The sequence below is a fragment of the Equus przewalskii genome, chromosome 9, assembly GCF_037783145.1.
Source record: "Equus przewalskii isolate Varuska chromosome 9, EquPr2, whole genome shotgun sequence".
Lineage (NCBI taxonomy): Eukaryota > Metazoa > Chordata > Mammalia > Perissodactyla > Equidae > Equus > Equus przewalskii.
This window is the reverse complement of record NC_091839.1, coordinates 75,564,284-75,579,516: the sequence shown is the minus strand read 5'-3', so window position 1 is coordinate 75,579,516 and position 15,233 is coordinate 75,564,284. Positions and strand designations below refer to the sequence as shown.

The window sequence follows — 15,233 nt, the reverse complement described above, 5'->3', positions numbered from 1 at the left end:
CTATATAAAGTGCTGAGAGTAGGCGGGCCAAGATGAATTGCAGAAAAATAGAACCAGGAAATGTACAACTTTTCTCCTAGATTTTAATACTATAAAGCAGATGTGCAGTGGAGGCTGGCAGAGGGTGTCGAGTGATAGAGTAGCAGCTAAACAAAGAGTTTATCCCAGTGCTGAGAGATGAAAAGGATGAAATAAAGCAGGAGAAAGGCAATAGAGCTGAGGGCAGGTAGGGGAAATGCAGTCTTTAGACGTTCTTAATGTTGAGGAAAAGGTGTAACATATAGTGAGTTTTTAGGAATTTCCAGCAAGTGAACCAAAACCATCATCAGAGAAGACCTTGGCACTGAGCAAATTTAATATCTGAGGCAGGCTATAAGTGCCATTGACATTATAAGAAGATCAAAAAGAAGAAGTCAAGGTCTGACTGGAATTCATGTGTAGAGTTGAGAGACAAATTGAGCTCTCCCAGGCAGGAAATCATACCCAAGTTCCTGCTGAGGCTGGATTAGTAGTAAAAAGCAACTGTGTGTGTACCTTGTTTTATCTTTATTTCATAAATGCTGTATTCACTTGGCCATAGAGCCATATTTTGGCTAGTTTAATTACAAATAACTTATTTTGTTTAAAGAACACAATGTAATAATACTTCTTGGTTGCTGTTTAGAGAAGAAGTGACTGAGTATGGGTGGAATGCATGGCCATGTGATCGCAGGGTGAGTTTCTGTCCTTGCTTAGGCATATCTGGTAGAAATGATAGGGAATTACATGATTGGTGTGTTGGAAAGGGGGATGCCAAAGCGTGGAAGACAGAGTACCAGTACTGAAGCCTAATTGAAGAGATGAAGCTCCATCTGAGAATTGAAAGTCTAAGAGAGTAGCCATTTTAAAACTAAGGGTATTTAATGCCACTAGGAGTTACAATTAATCTACTTTATAGCACACTTTACATATCTAAAAAATATGATTCTCTGAACAAAATGACATTATTATACCCAATATGCCAGCAATTAATCTTGTAAAGTAACTTATGGCTCAACTCTTACACATTTCTATAAGAAACCCTCTGGAGTTTCTGTTTTCCGGCTTATGGTTTTGTATACAGCCTCAGTACCTGAAAAATTCAGGCAGCCCAAACTGTAGGTAACCCGTTCATAGCTGTTAATCTCTCCAACTAGATACCTTGTGTTTTGATTTCCACGTGTAGATATTTCTTTTAACTAACTTAAAACAGGCAAATCAAAATGCAGTATTTACAAATTTCTCTGGAAGAAATCTCTGGTATATATCCTTCTCATTAGATAGAAGAAATTTCTGAAACACAATCATCCTCCTAGGATATTTGATTCTACAAATTATTACTATTTCTAACATGAACCCTTAGTAAGACTTCTAAATAAAAATCACTGAACACTAGGTATCTCTAAGGCATTTCTCATACAACACTGTTTGCCAATTCATCCTCAGGACCTCAATTAAACATTACTGAGGATCCCATTATTGTATCTATTGGATTTTCACTGCATTTTTTTCATCCGGTAACTAGGTCATTCATTTAAAAAAGAGTACCAGCCACTCAGTTTCAGAGTCAACAAACCAAAAGAAGGCTACCTGAAAAGAAATGTCTTTAATTCCTTGGTCACACTGAGTATGTGTTAGGGCCACATCTAGACACTAATGCCAGATTACAAATATATTTGTAAATCAGGCAAATGTCATCTTCAATTAGCATAAAACTCATTTGGAAAAAATTTGGCTGCTTCCATATTTCTAACATCTTACAAAAAATACAGCACTTTATTGTAACTTCCATTTCCAAAAGTGATTGAAAATTTCCTTAAAAGGCATGGACAATAGTTACTTTTTCTAGCATTAATTTTATACTTCTCTTTCATTTCGTATTTTGAGGCAGGTTTTCTATATTTACATGCCAGAATTTTAGCTTTTTCCCTAAGGGATGGGGGGTAAGATGGGGAAGCACTTACAACTGATGACCATACCGGCATATTTTTAGATTTCTTTACAATGAAGAAATAATAAAAACGTCCAGAATTCTCCACTTGACAACTAAGTCAGAAAATGTGGCTAAGTGTTTAGTTCACAATAGAATATTTACTATTTTTGCTTATTCAAGCTTAACATTACAAAATATAGGAGTGATATATCAATTTCTTCCATTCTCTTGTCACTGCCACTGTTACAGTTGGGTCTCTTGTTAAATTTGCTTCCTTCTTTCTAGTTTCTCTCATCTCCTTCAAAAACTACTTCCCGATTCATATTCAAAAAGCACAGCTCTTATTCTATTACATTTCACATTCAAGAACTTTCAGCTTCTCCTCCCCAGTGAGGTTTATCCCAGGTACGATTGTACCCAAATGAAACTGCTTAATTTACTATTCAAGGATTGACAAGACCTGGCCTCCACTGACCTTTCCAGTTTAATGCCGGTAATCTTGGCAAAGTAGGCTGCTCTTTCATGAAATGACTCTGAAGCTTCCTTCTCTCTCAGCCTTGGCTTCTCATCCCTCTTCTTAGAATGCTCTCCCTTGTCATCCTCACCTCTCATGTCCAGCACTGTCCCGCTTCATGGCCTGGCTCAATCCTTCCCTTCAGGAATTCTTCTGGTCTTTACAAGAGGTGGTCTTTCCTTTCAGAACTTTATAGCACTTCCTTTTGCTCATGTGATATAGCACAATATTCTGCATTATCTTCGAGTTGTGTACACATCTTATTTCTTCTACGACACTATAAACTTAGAGTAGAACTTATTCATCTTTGCGTACCTCACAGCAAGTAGCCTTGAACATAGGAGATGCTTTTTCTACACTGGCTAAATCTTAGATAAAACTCCAAAACTTGGAGTAACATCTGACTTATTTCGACCTTGTACTTCACATCTACAATGATCAAATGTCATCATCCTGCCTACATGGTTTTCATATTGAACTCGATGTATGTCTTCTCAACCCTATATGTTTCTTTTACTTTGAGCTCATATGCATCATCTTCATTAATCTTTCTGTTATCTTCTAAATTTTTCTTCAGTAAGTCGTGAATTCCTTTTCAAGGTTCCCCTTGAACTTACTGTCTTGGCCTTGTTTAGCAGTATCAGATATGATAAGGAGGAAAAAGGATATACTGTCAATCAGTCATCATATTCTTGGCTGCTACTAAAAACCATATAAATTTTTTTTTTTTAAAGATTTTATTTTTTCCTTTTTCTCCCCAAAGCCCGCCGGTACATAGTTGTGCATTCTTCGTTGTGGGTTCCTCTAGTTGTGGCATGTGGGACGCTGCCTCAGCGTGGTCTGACGAGCAGTGCCATGTCCGCGCCCAGGATTCGAACCGACGAAACACTGGGCCGCCTGCAGCGGCGCGCGCGAACTTAACCACTCGGCCGCGGGGCCAGCCCCAAAAAAACCATAGAAATTTTATGGACCAATAAAGGTCATTTCCGGTCATTCTAGCTCCACAGTTCAGAAAATGGAATTTTCGAGATGGAAGACTTGAGAATCTAAAAAGATTTGAGTTTAAACCTGACAACAAAAAAACTGTTATTTTTTTTTTCTTCTATTTCTAAAATCATCATGAGATGACTTTACTAGGCCTGATGAAGTTTCATATTGGCACTTAACAATTCTGCCCTGGTTCATTAGGGTGCTACCTTCTAGAAATTTCTGCTTCTATCTGAATGGTTTTCTAAATGAGTTAATAAACAGCAAAATTTTGAGACAAGTGAGGTGTTTCCTATTCTTACTCCAAAAATTAAAAAGAGAGTGTAGAAATTGTAACCAAAATGTTTTTGTTGTTGCTTGGGCTCAGACAAAAGAATGAGTAGAAAATAATGGCTCTTCTTTGCTGTTACTTCATATAACCTTGTTCATTCATTCCTGCTACAACCCCACTCTTTGGCCTTTTTTGATTTCATCAAGGGCAAGGCACTCTCATCCATGCCTTTTTAGTATACAATAATAAGGTTTCCATTCTTGATATTTGAATTACTTTGTTCAAACAATAATAAAATATATCAGAATTCCCATTTCTAAAACTACAAATGGTGATTATTCTTCTCATGAAATGCCTTTTGAAATTTATGAAAAAAAAATCTAACCTTCCATCCTCCCTTCAAACCCCAAATAGCTTCAAGTTAAAGAAATAGAACCAGGAGTCATACAACACGATATGTTGGGGGCAGGTATTCCTTCTGGGGATAATATCCCAAATTACAATCAGTTACTGACACTGAAAAATCAAAAGAGCTTACAGAATTGGCTTGTTTCCGGGCTTGGTTTATCAGTTCCTTTATCTCAGAGATGTTTTTCTTCAGGTTATCCTCAAGTTCCTTGATGGGTTTGAGTTTATCTATCAGCCGATCAGCCTCTTGTTCTAGATTTTTCACAGTGGCATCTGCATCTGCAACTGCAAAGAACAAAATTAGCACATACCACACACACATCGTACACACACAGACACACACAGAAATGAAAATAGCAGTATGCTCAACTAAATAATTGAAAGGACTTTGTCTTATCCACATGACAAAAGCAAGGCCAAGGCTGTTGAAGCAAAGTCTGTGATGGCAAATGGGAATATTTAGTTTGGACTCAAGCAGGACAGAGGAGGAGAGGTTAGAGAAAGAGAGCCAACACAGGCTTTGGGATTCAGGTGAAAGTCAGCATGGAAGGTAGAGAATATGAAGAACTCAATTCAGTGCTTCAGCCAAAAAGCTAACTTTTATAGTATAGAACTTCAGTCATACATCAAGGAAATGAAAGCATCTTTAAAATGTCACCTAGTCTGTCCAGGCCAGAACTGTATTTAAATCAGAGTTACCACACAAAATTGGTTTTCTTTCTTTTTCTCACTGCCTTTGCACATCTTACAGAAGCTATCAAAATATCTTACGAAAAACGTTTCAGTGTTGAACAACCTTTAGACTGAGGCCTGTCTTACATTTTAATTGAATCTTTCCTCTGCAGTTCATTTTCATTTTGAAGAATACCTGATTATCCTGCTCTCTATATTAGGTTGAACCATATTAAAGTGCCGTTTTTGTAGGTTAAAAAGAAAGGGTTGAATATTGACAGTTTCAAAAGAGGTTTAACCCTAAAATAATTGAAAGTTATCACTGATCCCTAGACTCTTCGCACGTGCTTTTCATAGGTGGGCAAACGACACATGGAAAACCAATTATTCTATCTCTAGGATGCTAGCAGTCTTATCCAAAGCATGTCATTTGTTATCTGACTGAGACTGTATTGTTCTGCTTTCTGTCATTGTGACTCTGATGAAAAAATGAAGCTGCTTAAGGTCCAAGGCTATTTGCCCTGCTAGACGATGAATGATCTGCTCCTTGGCTGACATTGGACCACTGAGAGCTAGTCCTCAGAAATAAATCAAACGCGTTCAAAAGGAAGGAAATTATTATTTTTAAACTAGGTTTGAAAGTATTTTGAATTCATGCTCATAAATATGAGTTATATTGTTAGGGATGTTTAAAAGGACCATAAGTCTATTATTAACTTTAACTAATAGAGTTGCTAGGGCAAGACCTGAGTATTTTCTTCCTGAAATGCAGGTTATTGGGGTCAAAGACCTTGTTACATAATGGTACAAATATTCAACATAAACACAGTTACTCCTTTGTTATGTACACTTTTAACAAACCATTTGTCCATTTTTCCCTTCCTTTAAATTTCCAGTATTACTTTGGTTTTCTACAGATTATTCTAGAATTCAGGAAAAATGATTTAGATCTAGGTTCACGGGAAAGAGGACAAAAGAGTTTAGCTAAAACTACTCAGGCTTAGGCAAATAATGGATCCTCTTCTTCTAAGCACCCAGAAGTTTTCATCAAACGTTTCAAAATGTAATCTGGGGGTTTTGCCTTCCTCTTGCTTTTTCGCCTCCTTCTTCTGGAGCAGTTGAAGTCAAACAGAAATGATCTTCCCGAAGGTTTTAAAAATCAATCATCTGTGATAATGAGTCTGATCCTTCCTTGTGCAGCAGTTTTTGAAAACTTCTGGCTTTCTCCTATAATTATTTGTGTAGATTTTTAAATCACTTCTGACAACAGATTTTGATAACAATGATTTTCTAGAAAATTATCTATCTCTTTTAGGCTTTAAAATTTATTAGCGTAAAGTTTTGCCAAGCATTCTCTAATGAGTTAAATTTCCTCCCTTATCTAGTTAGAGCTCCTTTTAGAAATTTGCCTATTTGTGCTTTATTTTTCTTATGTCTGCCAAACAACTAAAATTTTTTATTTTTATATTCCTAAAGATTTACCTCTTAGATTTATCAAGTCTATTATGTTTCTGTCTTCTAACTCATTAACATTTTTTTCATTTTCTTTCTTTTGGTTAATTTTATTTTGTCTAACTTTATAGGGTCGATTGCCAATTTTAAATTGTTTATTTCAACGCATATAAAATAACATAGTTGTCCTCATTTTCCACTGAGGACAGTTTTGGTCATCTTTCTCGGGTTTTGATATATTGGATTTTATTACTATTATTTTATATTTTGCACTTTTAGTTTTGACTTTGAATTTAAACTATGAGATGTTTAAGAGAGATTATTTTTATGTCCCAATCGTTGCTCATTTGCTAAGATTTAATTTTATTATGTGCTTCTCCAATTATAATTCTCTAGAAGTTGAGAATAATTACTTATAAGGAGGGAGAAAGTAAGCTTCAGGAGAGCAAAGCAACAACAACAATATAGACCTAATCTACTTTATTGCTACTGCAAAGAAGTCATTTGAGCATCACTGGCTGCATTTGTGTTAGAAGCATCATACTTTAGTTCAATCTGTGGATGAATTCAGTCTTCTGCTTTTATGAGGGCATCATACGGACATTTAACTAATTTTTTATAACATAATTGAAAACATTTTATGTCAAACACACCCACATACGAACTTTTTGCAAGGGAAGATTCCTTTTATATATCTGGCATTAATGCTGCGACACTGGAAAGAATATGTAATGTTTAAAGCAATACCCATACATGGTAACATGCAAAGCTGAGGCTTTTTGCAATAGGCAATCAAGCATAAAGTTACTAAAAGGTATGCGAGTAAACATATACATACTGATTTCTGCAGGTAATTGCATATGGAAGTAAAACAAAAAGAAATTAGAAAATTCATGAGGAAATATTTTTTATAGATATTGATAGTGACTATCAAAAAATGATACTTTTCACAATAGGTACTAATTACAAACACACCCCATTTTAAGTTAAAGTGTTATCAAATAAAAGTACTCAAAACCATGTCATTTAGCCAGCTATTTTTTCATATTAAAAGCTTTATTACAATGTTCTAATAAGACAGGAAACAGATCTAGTTTAATTAATGTTACAGATAATTAACCATCTCTTGACAGAGGATAGGATCAAAAAAGTTAAGGGTAAATATTATGAAGAGGCCACCATCAGTTGAGAATCATTCTGAAATTGAATGAAATATCTTAAATTATAAAATAAGTAAAAGAGAGAGTGAAATTTACTTTAAAACTTATTTTCATTCCTTTTTTGGGGTAAATATTGTGATTAGGCATGCCTCTGAATCACTTATTCAGACAAAATCTTTGAACTGCAGAGTGAAGCTATCTCTGGGCTTACATAAGAAAAAATTTCCTTGAAGAAACGGTGAGGAACAAATCCTTCTCCCTAGCTCCGAAGTGCACGCCATATGCGTTTGCACTCTTCCTTCCTTATGAAGGAGTCGTGCTAATAACGTCTATCATTGCACAGCATCATTAGCACTTGATCGGAGGCGAGGGTATGAAATCAGGCTGCACTCTCCTAAATAGCATCTGGATTATACAGCATATAGTGTCAATAACAGTGTTTTTGTTATTGCACTCTGCAAATACTTTGATACCCAGTGAAAATGTTGGTATATAAAGAGGGCTAGTTTCTTAAGAGTGACAAGTACCAAAAAATCAAGCATCTCCTTTGGTGAAATCATGTAACAGGATAACATCTTATCACTTGATAGAATAGAAAAAAGAGTACAAAAAATTCTAATGTTTATTGACTATACTTAATAAATGATCATTTATTACATTCTCTCACATTTTCTCAGTAAATCCTTATTAACTCAATATAATTTGATGCAATGTACAAAAGATGTGCAGAAATAGTCTTCTTTAGAAACTGGAAAAACAATTTCCTGAAAATGTTAGCTAACTGCAATCTAAATAATAAAATAGTAATATTTTTGAATTTTAACGCTTGTCCAGTCGATACCATTTTAATACCCTGTTCTAATAGAATTGCTGATGTGTATGCTCCTTGACACCTATGCTCACCAACTCTGAAGACGTGATTTCCCAAGTACAACTGCATTTTCAATGACCAAATGTCACCCAGACTGAGCATTCCTAACTTCCTCTTGATTGGACAAAATTTGGATGAAAAAAGCTCTGGTGCAGAGCTGGGAGGCTTGGCTTCTAGTTCTGGAGCTGCAGGACACTCAATTCCTGAGCCACATCTGTGAAACTAGAGGGACAGACTACGTCACTATGATGGTCTCTTCCAGTCTAACAGTTAGGAGTCTAGGATATTCTATAGTGTGAAGAAATAAGAGACATAAGGTCGAAAAGGAGATCTTACTGTTCTTCGAAGGATCTTTAATCACAGCATTTGTTTTGGCCACGCTGTCTGCCAGCTGATTGTAATTTTTCTTCAGGCCGTCCAAGTTCTGGTGGAGATCTTTAATCTGTGCCAGCACATCCTTTGCCGTGTCATTGGCTTGTCTGGCTTTGTCCTTAACGGCTTGCAGTTTAGCGGCTGTGTCTGTCAGCAGAAGAGGGTGTGCGAATCAAAACAAAAAGTCTGGAGTGAGTGGCTTAATCCATGCTTGTCAAAGGGAGGCTGCGGCTGGCTGACCTCCGGTCCCACATGTACAAAGGGAAAGGCTGAACTTTGTCCCACTCACTTGTAGCAAATGAAGTCAATTTTTAGCTAAATTAAATTTTCTCAGGAACCTTTGCCATGAATACGTGATTAGCTCTTAAGATAGCAAAGTGATGATTCTAAATGTTCATTGTATAAGGGTATACTGTGACTTGCTGCTGAACACACTAAAGAGAGAAATTTATCCACATGAGTCATATCGCTTCATCAAAATGAGGTTTAGGATTTAAGCTGGGCATCTAAAAGGGGAAAAATGAATATATTTCAGTTTAAGGACAGAGAGGTTTTCTCAGGTATGTTTGACCACGTGTTTGTGTATTTATTTCTGTTTTCAGCATTGAAAATCTTCCACATATGTCCTTACTTACTACTGAAGAGGTGACATGAAAATCTGGAAAGTTACTTAGGTTTTTTTAATGTTACAAAAGTAAAAATCATTAAGATTTTAATATTTCCTGTGTTGTATAAATGTATGCATTTGTTTCCTTGATCATAAATTGTATAAAGAACGTATACCGTACATATATAGATGCCTATAGTATGTGTAGATTTGGGGTTAAGACCACAGGCTCTGAAATTAAACTGCAGGGTTCAAATCTCATATATGCCACTTTTAACAATGACCCTCGGGATCTGTGCCTCAGTGTGTCACCTGTAAAGTGGGGATAATAATGCTAGTCACCTTCTAGGATTAGTATGAGGATTATGTACTCTTCACAATTTCCTGACAACAGTACAAGTGTAAAGTTTAAAAAAATGGTAAAAGTTAGAACATTTTTCACAAGTTCAGGTCAACTGACACAGGTTGCAGTGTCCTTGATGCTTACCATTTGGAATGGCCGATAACTTTCCCAAAGTGTCGTTCAGAGCTCTCAGGAGATCCCCATTTCTCTCATTGGCATTTTCCAATCTGGCGATCAAGCCATTCAGACGGTCATCATTTTCTGTGGACAGGTAACAAAAAAGGATGAAACAATCTTAATCATCTCTGTGCTTATACCTGGCTATACAATTTCAGGTTATTTTGACTTAAAGTTAATAAAAAGCAAGAAAATTGATTTAATTCATTTAATTTATTGGCATCTATCCATAAATATATTTGAGATCATAATAAATGTGTTTATATGACCATTTGACTCTTCAACAGAGTCAACAATGTTCAACAATTATGTTTTCTTCTTGATATCTGATCTTTATCTGACTTAATTTGATGGGTTTTCTATGGAGAAAAAAACTTCAAAATAATCTGTCTTTGGGGCTGGCCTAGCAGTGTAGTGGTTAAGTTTGCATGCTCCACTTGGGTGGCCTGGGGTTCACAGGTTCGAATCCCAGGCACAGACCTATATATGGCTTATCAAGCTATGCTGTGGTGGTGTCCCACATACAAAATAGAGGAAGATTGGCACAGATGTAGCTCAGGGACAAGCTTCCTCACGCAAAAAGAGGAAAGCTGTCAACAGCTGTTAGCTCAGGGCCAATCTTCCTCATCAAAAAAAAAGAAAAGAAAAAGGAGCAGTCTTTTATTGCATTTGTAATGATGCCTGCTTGACATCATTCCCATTAATGTTACTTATTTTAAAAATTTTATTATCAAAATGGATCATTGGATTACCTTTCAAAAATCTCAAATCAATATGATTATTAAGCAGAATCTCCCACTTTCAGTAAACATCCTATTAATATTTATTTGAAACAGAAAAAAATCAAAGGAATGGAAAAACAACTTCTGGCACATTTCTTCTAAACTGTCATTTTTTAATAGAGAAAACAATGTTTTACAAATTGCCTTCAAACAGGCAAATTATATCAGTTTTTTCTCACTACCTTAGCATGATTTCCTTAACATAACATTAAAAATATCATTTACTAGAGATAATGTAATAACACAAGTGCAAATTGTCCTGCTTCTTTCCTCTAGTTTTTAACATTGCCCAAACTTCAGGGTAGTTCATATTATAATAGTAACTAAGCAATTTAGAGTTTGAGTGTAACAATATAAAGAGTGAAAGTTATGAAATCTTTTAGAGGAAAGTAAATAAAGGGTGATTCTGCTGACAGAAGAGTGTAAGTTTAGAAATCTTGCTTAGTTACGTATCCAACCGCAAGTGTACCTTAAAACCGGATCTTTCCTTTTCTTACATCATTTATTAGTGAACAGTGGAATTGAAAAAATGAAAGATGTAAAACCCTATGCTTCCTGCAATACTTTTTTACCTCTTTTCACTCGATAAAGCAGATCATTTCTTGACGATATTTTATATAGTCTATTATGCAATAATATTTACTCCCTTAGCAGATGCACACTAATTGTTTAAATTAGTTTCATAGAAATGCAAAATGTAAATAAAAGTGGAGTCCCCAAGTAAGACGGAGCATTGAGAAAGAACCAGGAAAGAGGGAGCCCCCTCCTGGCCTGGGCTGGCCAACATTTCATGGTGATAGTAATGACCGGCAGTCGCTGAGTCCGTGTATGTGCCGCAGTTAGGGATACAATCCTTACGACCACTTTTATGATGTATATACTATTACCATCTCTGACTTACAAGGGAAGAAATTGAGGCTTAGAGAATTTTAGTAAGTTTCCTAAGTTCTCATGGTTAGTAAATGGGAGAATTGAGATTCAAGTCCATGCAGTCACATTCCAGAAATTATGCTGGCTCGCGCTTAACCACTGCATTCTACCAGTACTGGAGGTCAAAACCAGGGATCTGTAAAGCGTGTTAGGTAGTGCTCCCCCAGCCCCGACCTGGTCCCTATCCTTTCCCCCTCTCTTCCTCCAGTCCAATCTTTCCCTCTCATCCTCTCCTTTGTTGCCTTAAAAATTGTTCACAGTTAAAGAAATCATATGAACCTCACGTAAGCTATACATATAATCAAATTGGAATGATTTGAAGAGGATTAGCAATACCTACATGTAAAATGATAGGCAAATGTGAAAATGTTCCACATTTTTAAGGATAATGAGCAAAATATAGGAATAGGCAGATCACAAAAAAATAAATAGAAATAATCAATTACCAAATTAAAATAAAGCACCCAACCTTATTATAATTAAAGAACAGTAAAGTGAAGGAACAGTGAGTTACTATTTCTCATCTCTCAGATTGGGAAAAGTTAAATATGTGATAATACCACATGCTCACAAGAGTGTTGGTGGAAGTGCAAATTGATGCCGTATTTTGAAGAGTAATTTAATAAATTTATTAGAATTTTAAATAGACATGTATTTGGCCCAGCAATTGTGCTGTCAGAAATTTACCCTACAGATATACTTTCAAAAGTTTATCAATACGTATCTTCTAGGATATTCATTAGATCTTTATTTATAATAGCAAAAATAGAGAAATAGCAAAATTGCTTAGTACTAGGGACTGTTTATATCAATATGGCATGTCCTAAAATGGTTTCTATGCAATCTTTAAAAAGAATCAGATGAGTAGGTGCAGAGGTGAAAAAGAAGATCCTTAAGATCTTTCCATGAAAATAAGCAAGGCCCGCCATACATACACTGACACATACACAAACATTTGGCAAGGGGCGATCTGGTGGTGGGCAGGTGGGGAAAAACACACCAGAGAACTTTGAGCAGACAGGAACTAGCAAGGGGACAAGTGAGGGAGTGAGTGGTGGTGTGAGGTCTGGTGTTCCAAAACCTTTCATTTTATATCTGGTCATGCTGGCTAAATTGTTTTCTCTGTGCATGTATTTCTGCTCTTTTATTTAAAACAGTAAAAAACTACTTCAGCACCCTGAACCGAGGAGGACTGCTATTTGCCAACATGAAGACTGTTGTTTTCATCAATTTCCTGGTACCCAGGGTGGCAGACCAGGAGAGACTACGTCTCACAGAACAGAGCCAGACAGTCTCGAAGGGGTTGGGTGTCCACCCCTGGTATACGGAGTGCATCTGGCTTCTTAGAGGATCTGAGCAGGCCACTGGCAGCTGGAGAGCAGCCCTCACCTTTATTGGCTTTCATCTGGGAAGAATAGGAAAGGAAAAGGAAGACAGATAGAGGATCCTTAACTATCAGTGTTCTGGATGTACAAAAGAATATGGAACATATTAATTAATGATCCACTCCATTTCATATAAAGGTTTTATAGGAAGATGGATTCAACCACTGTTATGTTACAGTAATATAAGCATGCAATATTGTTTAAGGCTTCTGCTTTTAAGTTCTGAGCCAAAAACCAGACATCACCGCAAAACAAAGTATAGAATATTCCAGCAAAGCACAGCTTTAAAACATCAGTACATCCATTTCAGTCACTAAGATATTATTTTCAACTCTAGTTCCTCAAAACATACTTTCCAAGTAATTAGATTTTCTCCTCTGTCAATCAAAATTCATCTGTCTTTTAATACTTCTGTTATTTTCACTGTTTGTGCTAAAATAAAATCTTTGGATAGGTTATTGAAAGTATACTTTCAAAAATAAAGCCACTCTGATTATGACTGTGATATTTATATGAATGCTTTAAGAATAGTTAAGAGACTGCTCTTTTCATATTAACTTGGAAGTCTTCATCAATTAAGGAAATGGAACAGCACAAATTTCATTTCTTAGCTTCTTGATTGGATTTTACTTTTTAAATAATGAAACATTTAAAATGTTCTGGCAAGCAAGATATTCATGTACAGTGGAAAACCATTAATTTAAAGGGAATCACTTGGTTTACCCTATTTTATGCATTCTGATAGCAAACACTGGCTGAAAAATCAGGCCAATTATTCAGAAGAAAGATTGATCTGAAGAACATCTTGTTATTGCCAGCCCTCAAGTTCCAAAGTAGTAATTTTGATCCTCCGCTTTCTATGCTAGAAAGGCAAAATCTGAATATTCTGACTTCGCTCTGATTTCTATGTTTCACCTATTTAATTCTGAGTCCTTCTTAATTTATCCTTTCTTACTCTCTGACCATATTTTCTGAAGTAGCTTCTGGAATTTCTCAAAGCAAATCTAAACATTTTATAGCTTTGTCAATAGAATTAGGTGAGTAGAAGTTGTGCACAGAGAAGAAATGCAGATTTTAAAATGGAAAACTTACAAAACTATAGAAATGAAAACCCAGAAAAATAGGCACTCCAAGTCTGGCTTAAATGAAAAGATAAATGAAGCAGCATGTATCTATAACTAAAATGCAAGGAAGAAAGCATGTGGTCCAGTTTGAACTATCACATGGCCAAAGAAACAGAATTATTGATGGTTAAAAGAAAATCCAACCCAATTCTTTAGTTGTAACTTTTGGAGAACAAGAAAAGGATCCAGTTTATAATCCATCATGACGTTTTATAGAATCTCCTCTCCTTATTTCTTCAGCTCTCGTACCCCATAATCCACGTCATTCTTCTTCATCTTCTCTCTAGACATCACACATCAAATCTCAAAGGCTACACACACACCTTCAGCTTTGGCTCTCCCTTTCTCATCTTGTCCTTACACAATAGAAGACAAATGTCCAGGAAAGGGGTTGGCTGAGATAGAGCTCATAAAGTGAGGGGAAGAAGCAGAGCAGTGAGGGTAGACTGTAAACATGCCTGACAAAATCATTTCCCTTTGCTGCATATCCATTGACATTGTACAAGGTAGACATATTCAGAATGAAAATCACTAAGCAGTGTTGTAAGTCACTTCCACGAATAATACACATTTACTCATGTTTACCACGTTCCTGGCATTGTGTTAATGAATTAGAATGAATTAGAGTTTAGTTAAATTATAAATGGTAACATGGAACTATGCTACATACTGTCTCAAAGCTGTTACAAGTGATTTCTTTGATCATCAATAATGTCTTCTGTCACAAAATTCTAGTCATTAAAAATGTGTGTGGTGCAATGAAATCATGATAGGACTCAGAGTTGGAAGATGTAGGTTCAAATGCCATTTCTAGACCCTTTTACACGTGTATGATGAGGATGACACCTTCTTTCATATGACTGATATGAGAAATAAATTGGAAGATGTATGAGAAAGTACTGGATTTACCACAGGCAGGCAGTAAATGGTTACAAAACAATTCACAATGGCTTGATAATTCACATTGGTTTGATAACTGCCCTGGTGTATTTATCAGTTTCCAATAATGTTGAAAACAGTTTTCAACTAAATATAAGAATGATTTTTACAGATTTTAATGGAAATGTTCTATTTGACTATTCAATCTCATGTAGTTAAGTTCCTCAAATGCAATTTTTATTTTTTATTAATATGATCAGGGTACAAATAAATACCTTGAGAGAATGCTTCTTCCACAGGGTGAAATTCATAGAACTACTATTAATTTTGAAGGGATCTGGTTAAATG

The 15,233-nt window shown here is 35.8% G+C and overlaps 1 protein-coding gene across 2 annotated transcripts in view; it reads right to left on the bottom strand.

Annotated features, from left to right (window-relative positions):
- Positions 1-15,233, bottom strand: part of LAMA2 (laminin subunit alpha 2) — a 542,322-nt gene that overhangs the window by 60,437 nt on the left and 466,652 nt on the right. For both annotated transcript variants that reach the window (XM_070557039.1, XM_070557040.1), the window contains exons 42-44: positions 9,753-9,869; positions 8,623-8,805; positions 4,262-4,416 (exon numbers count right to left, since the gene is read on the bottom strand). In XM_070557039.1, coding sequence (XP_070413140.1) covers positions 4,262-4,416; positions 8,623-8,805; positions 9,753-9,869 — 455 coding nt within the window. The remainder of the gene's footprint in view (positions 1-4,261; positions 4,417-8,622; positions 8,806-9,752; positions 9,870-15,233) is intronic.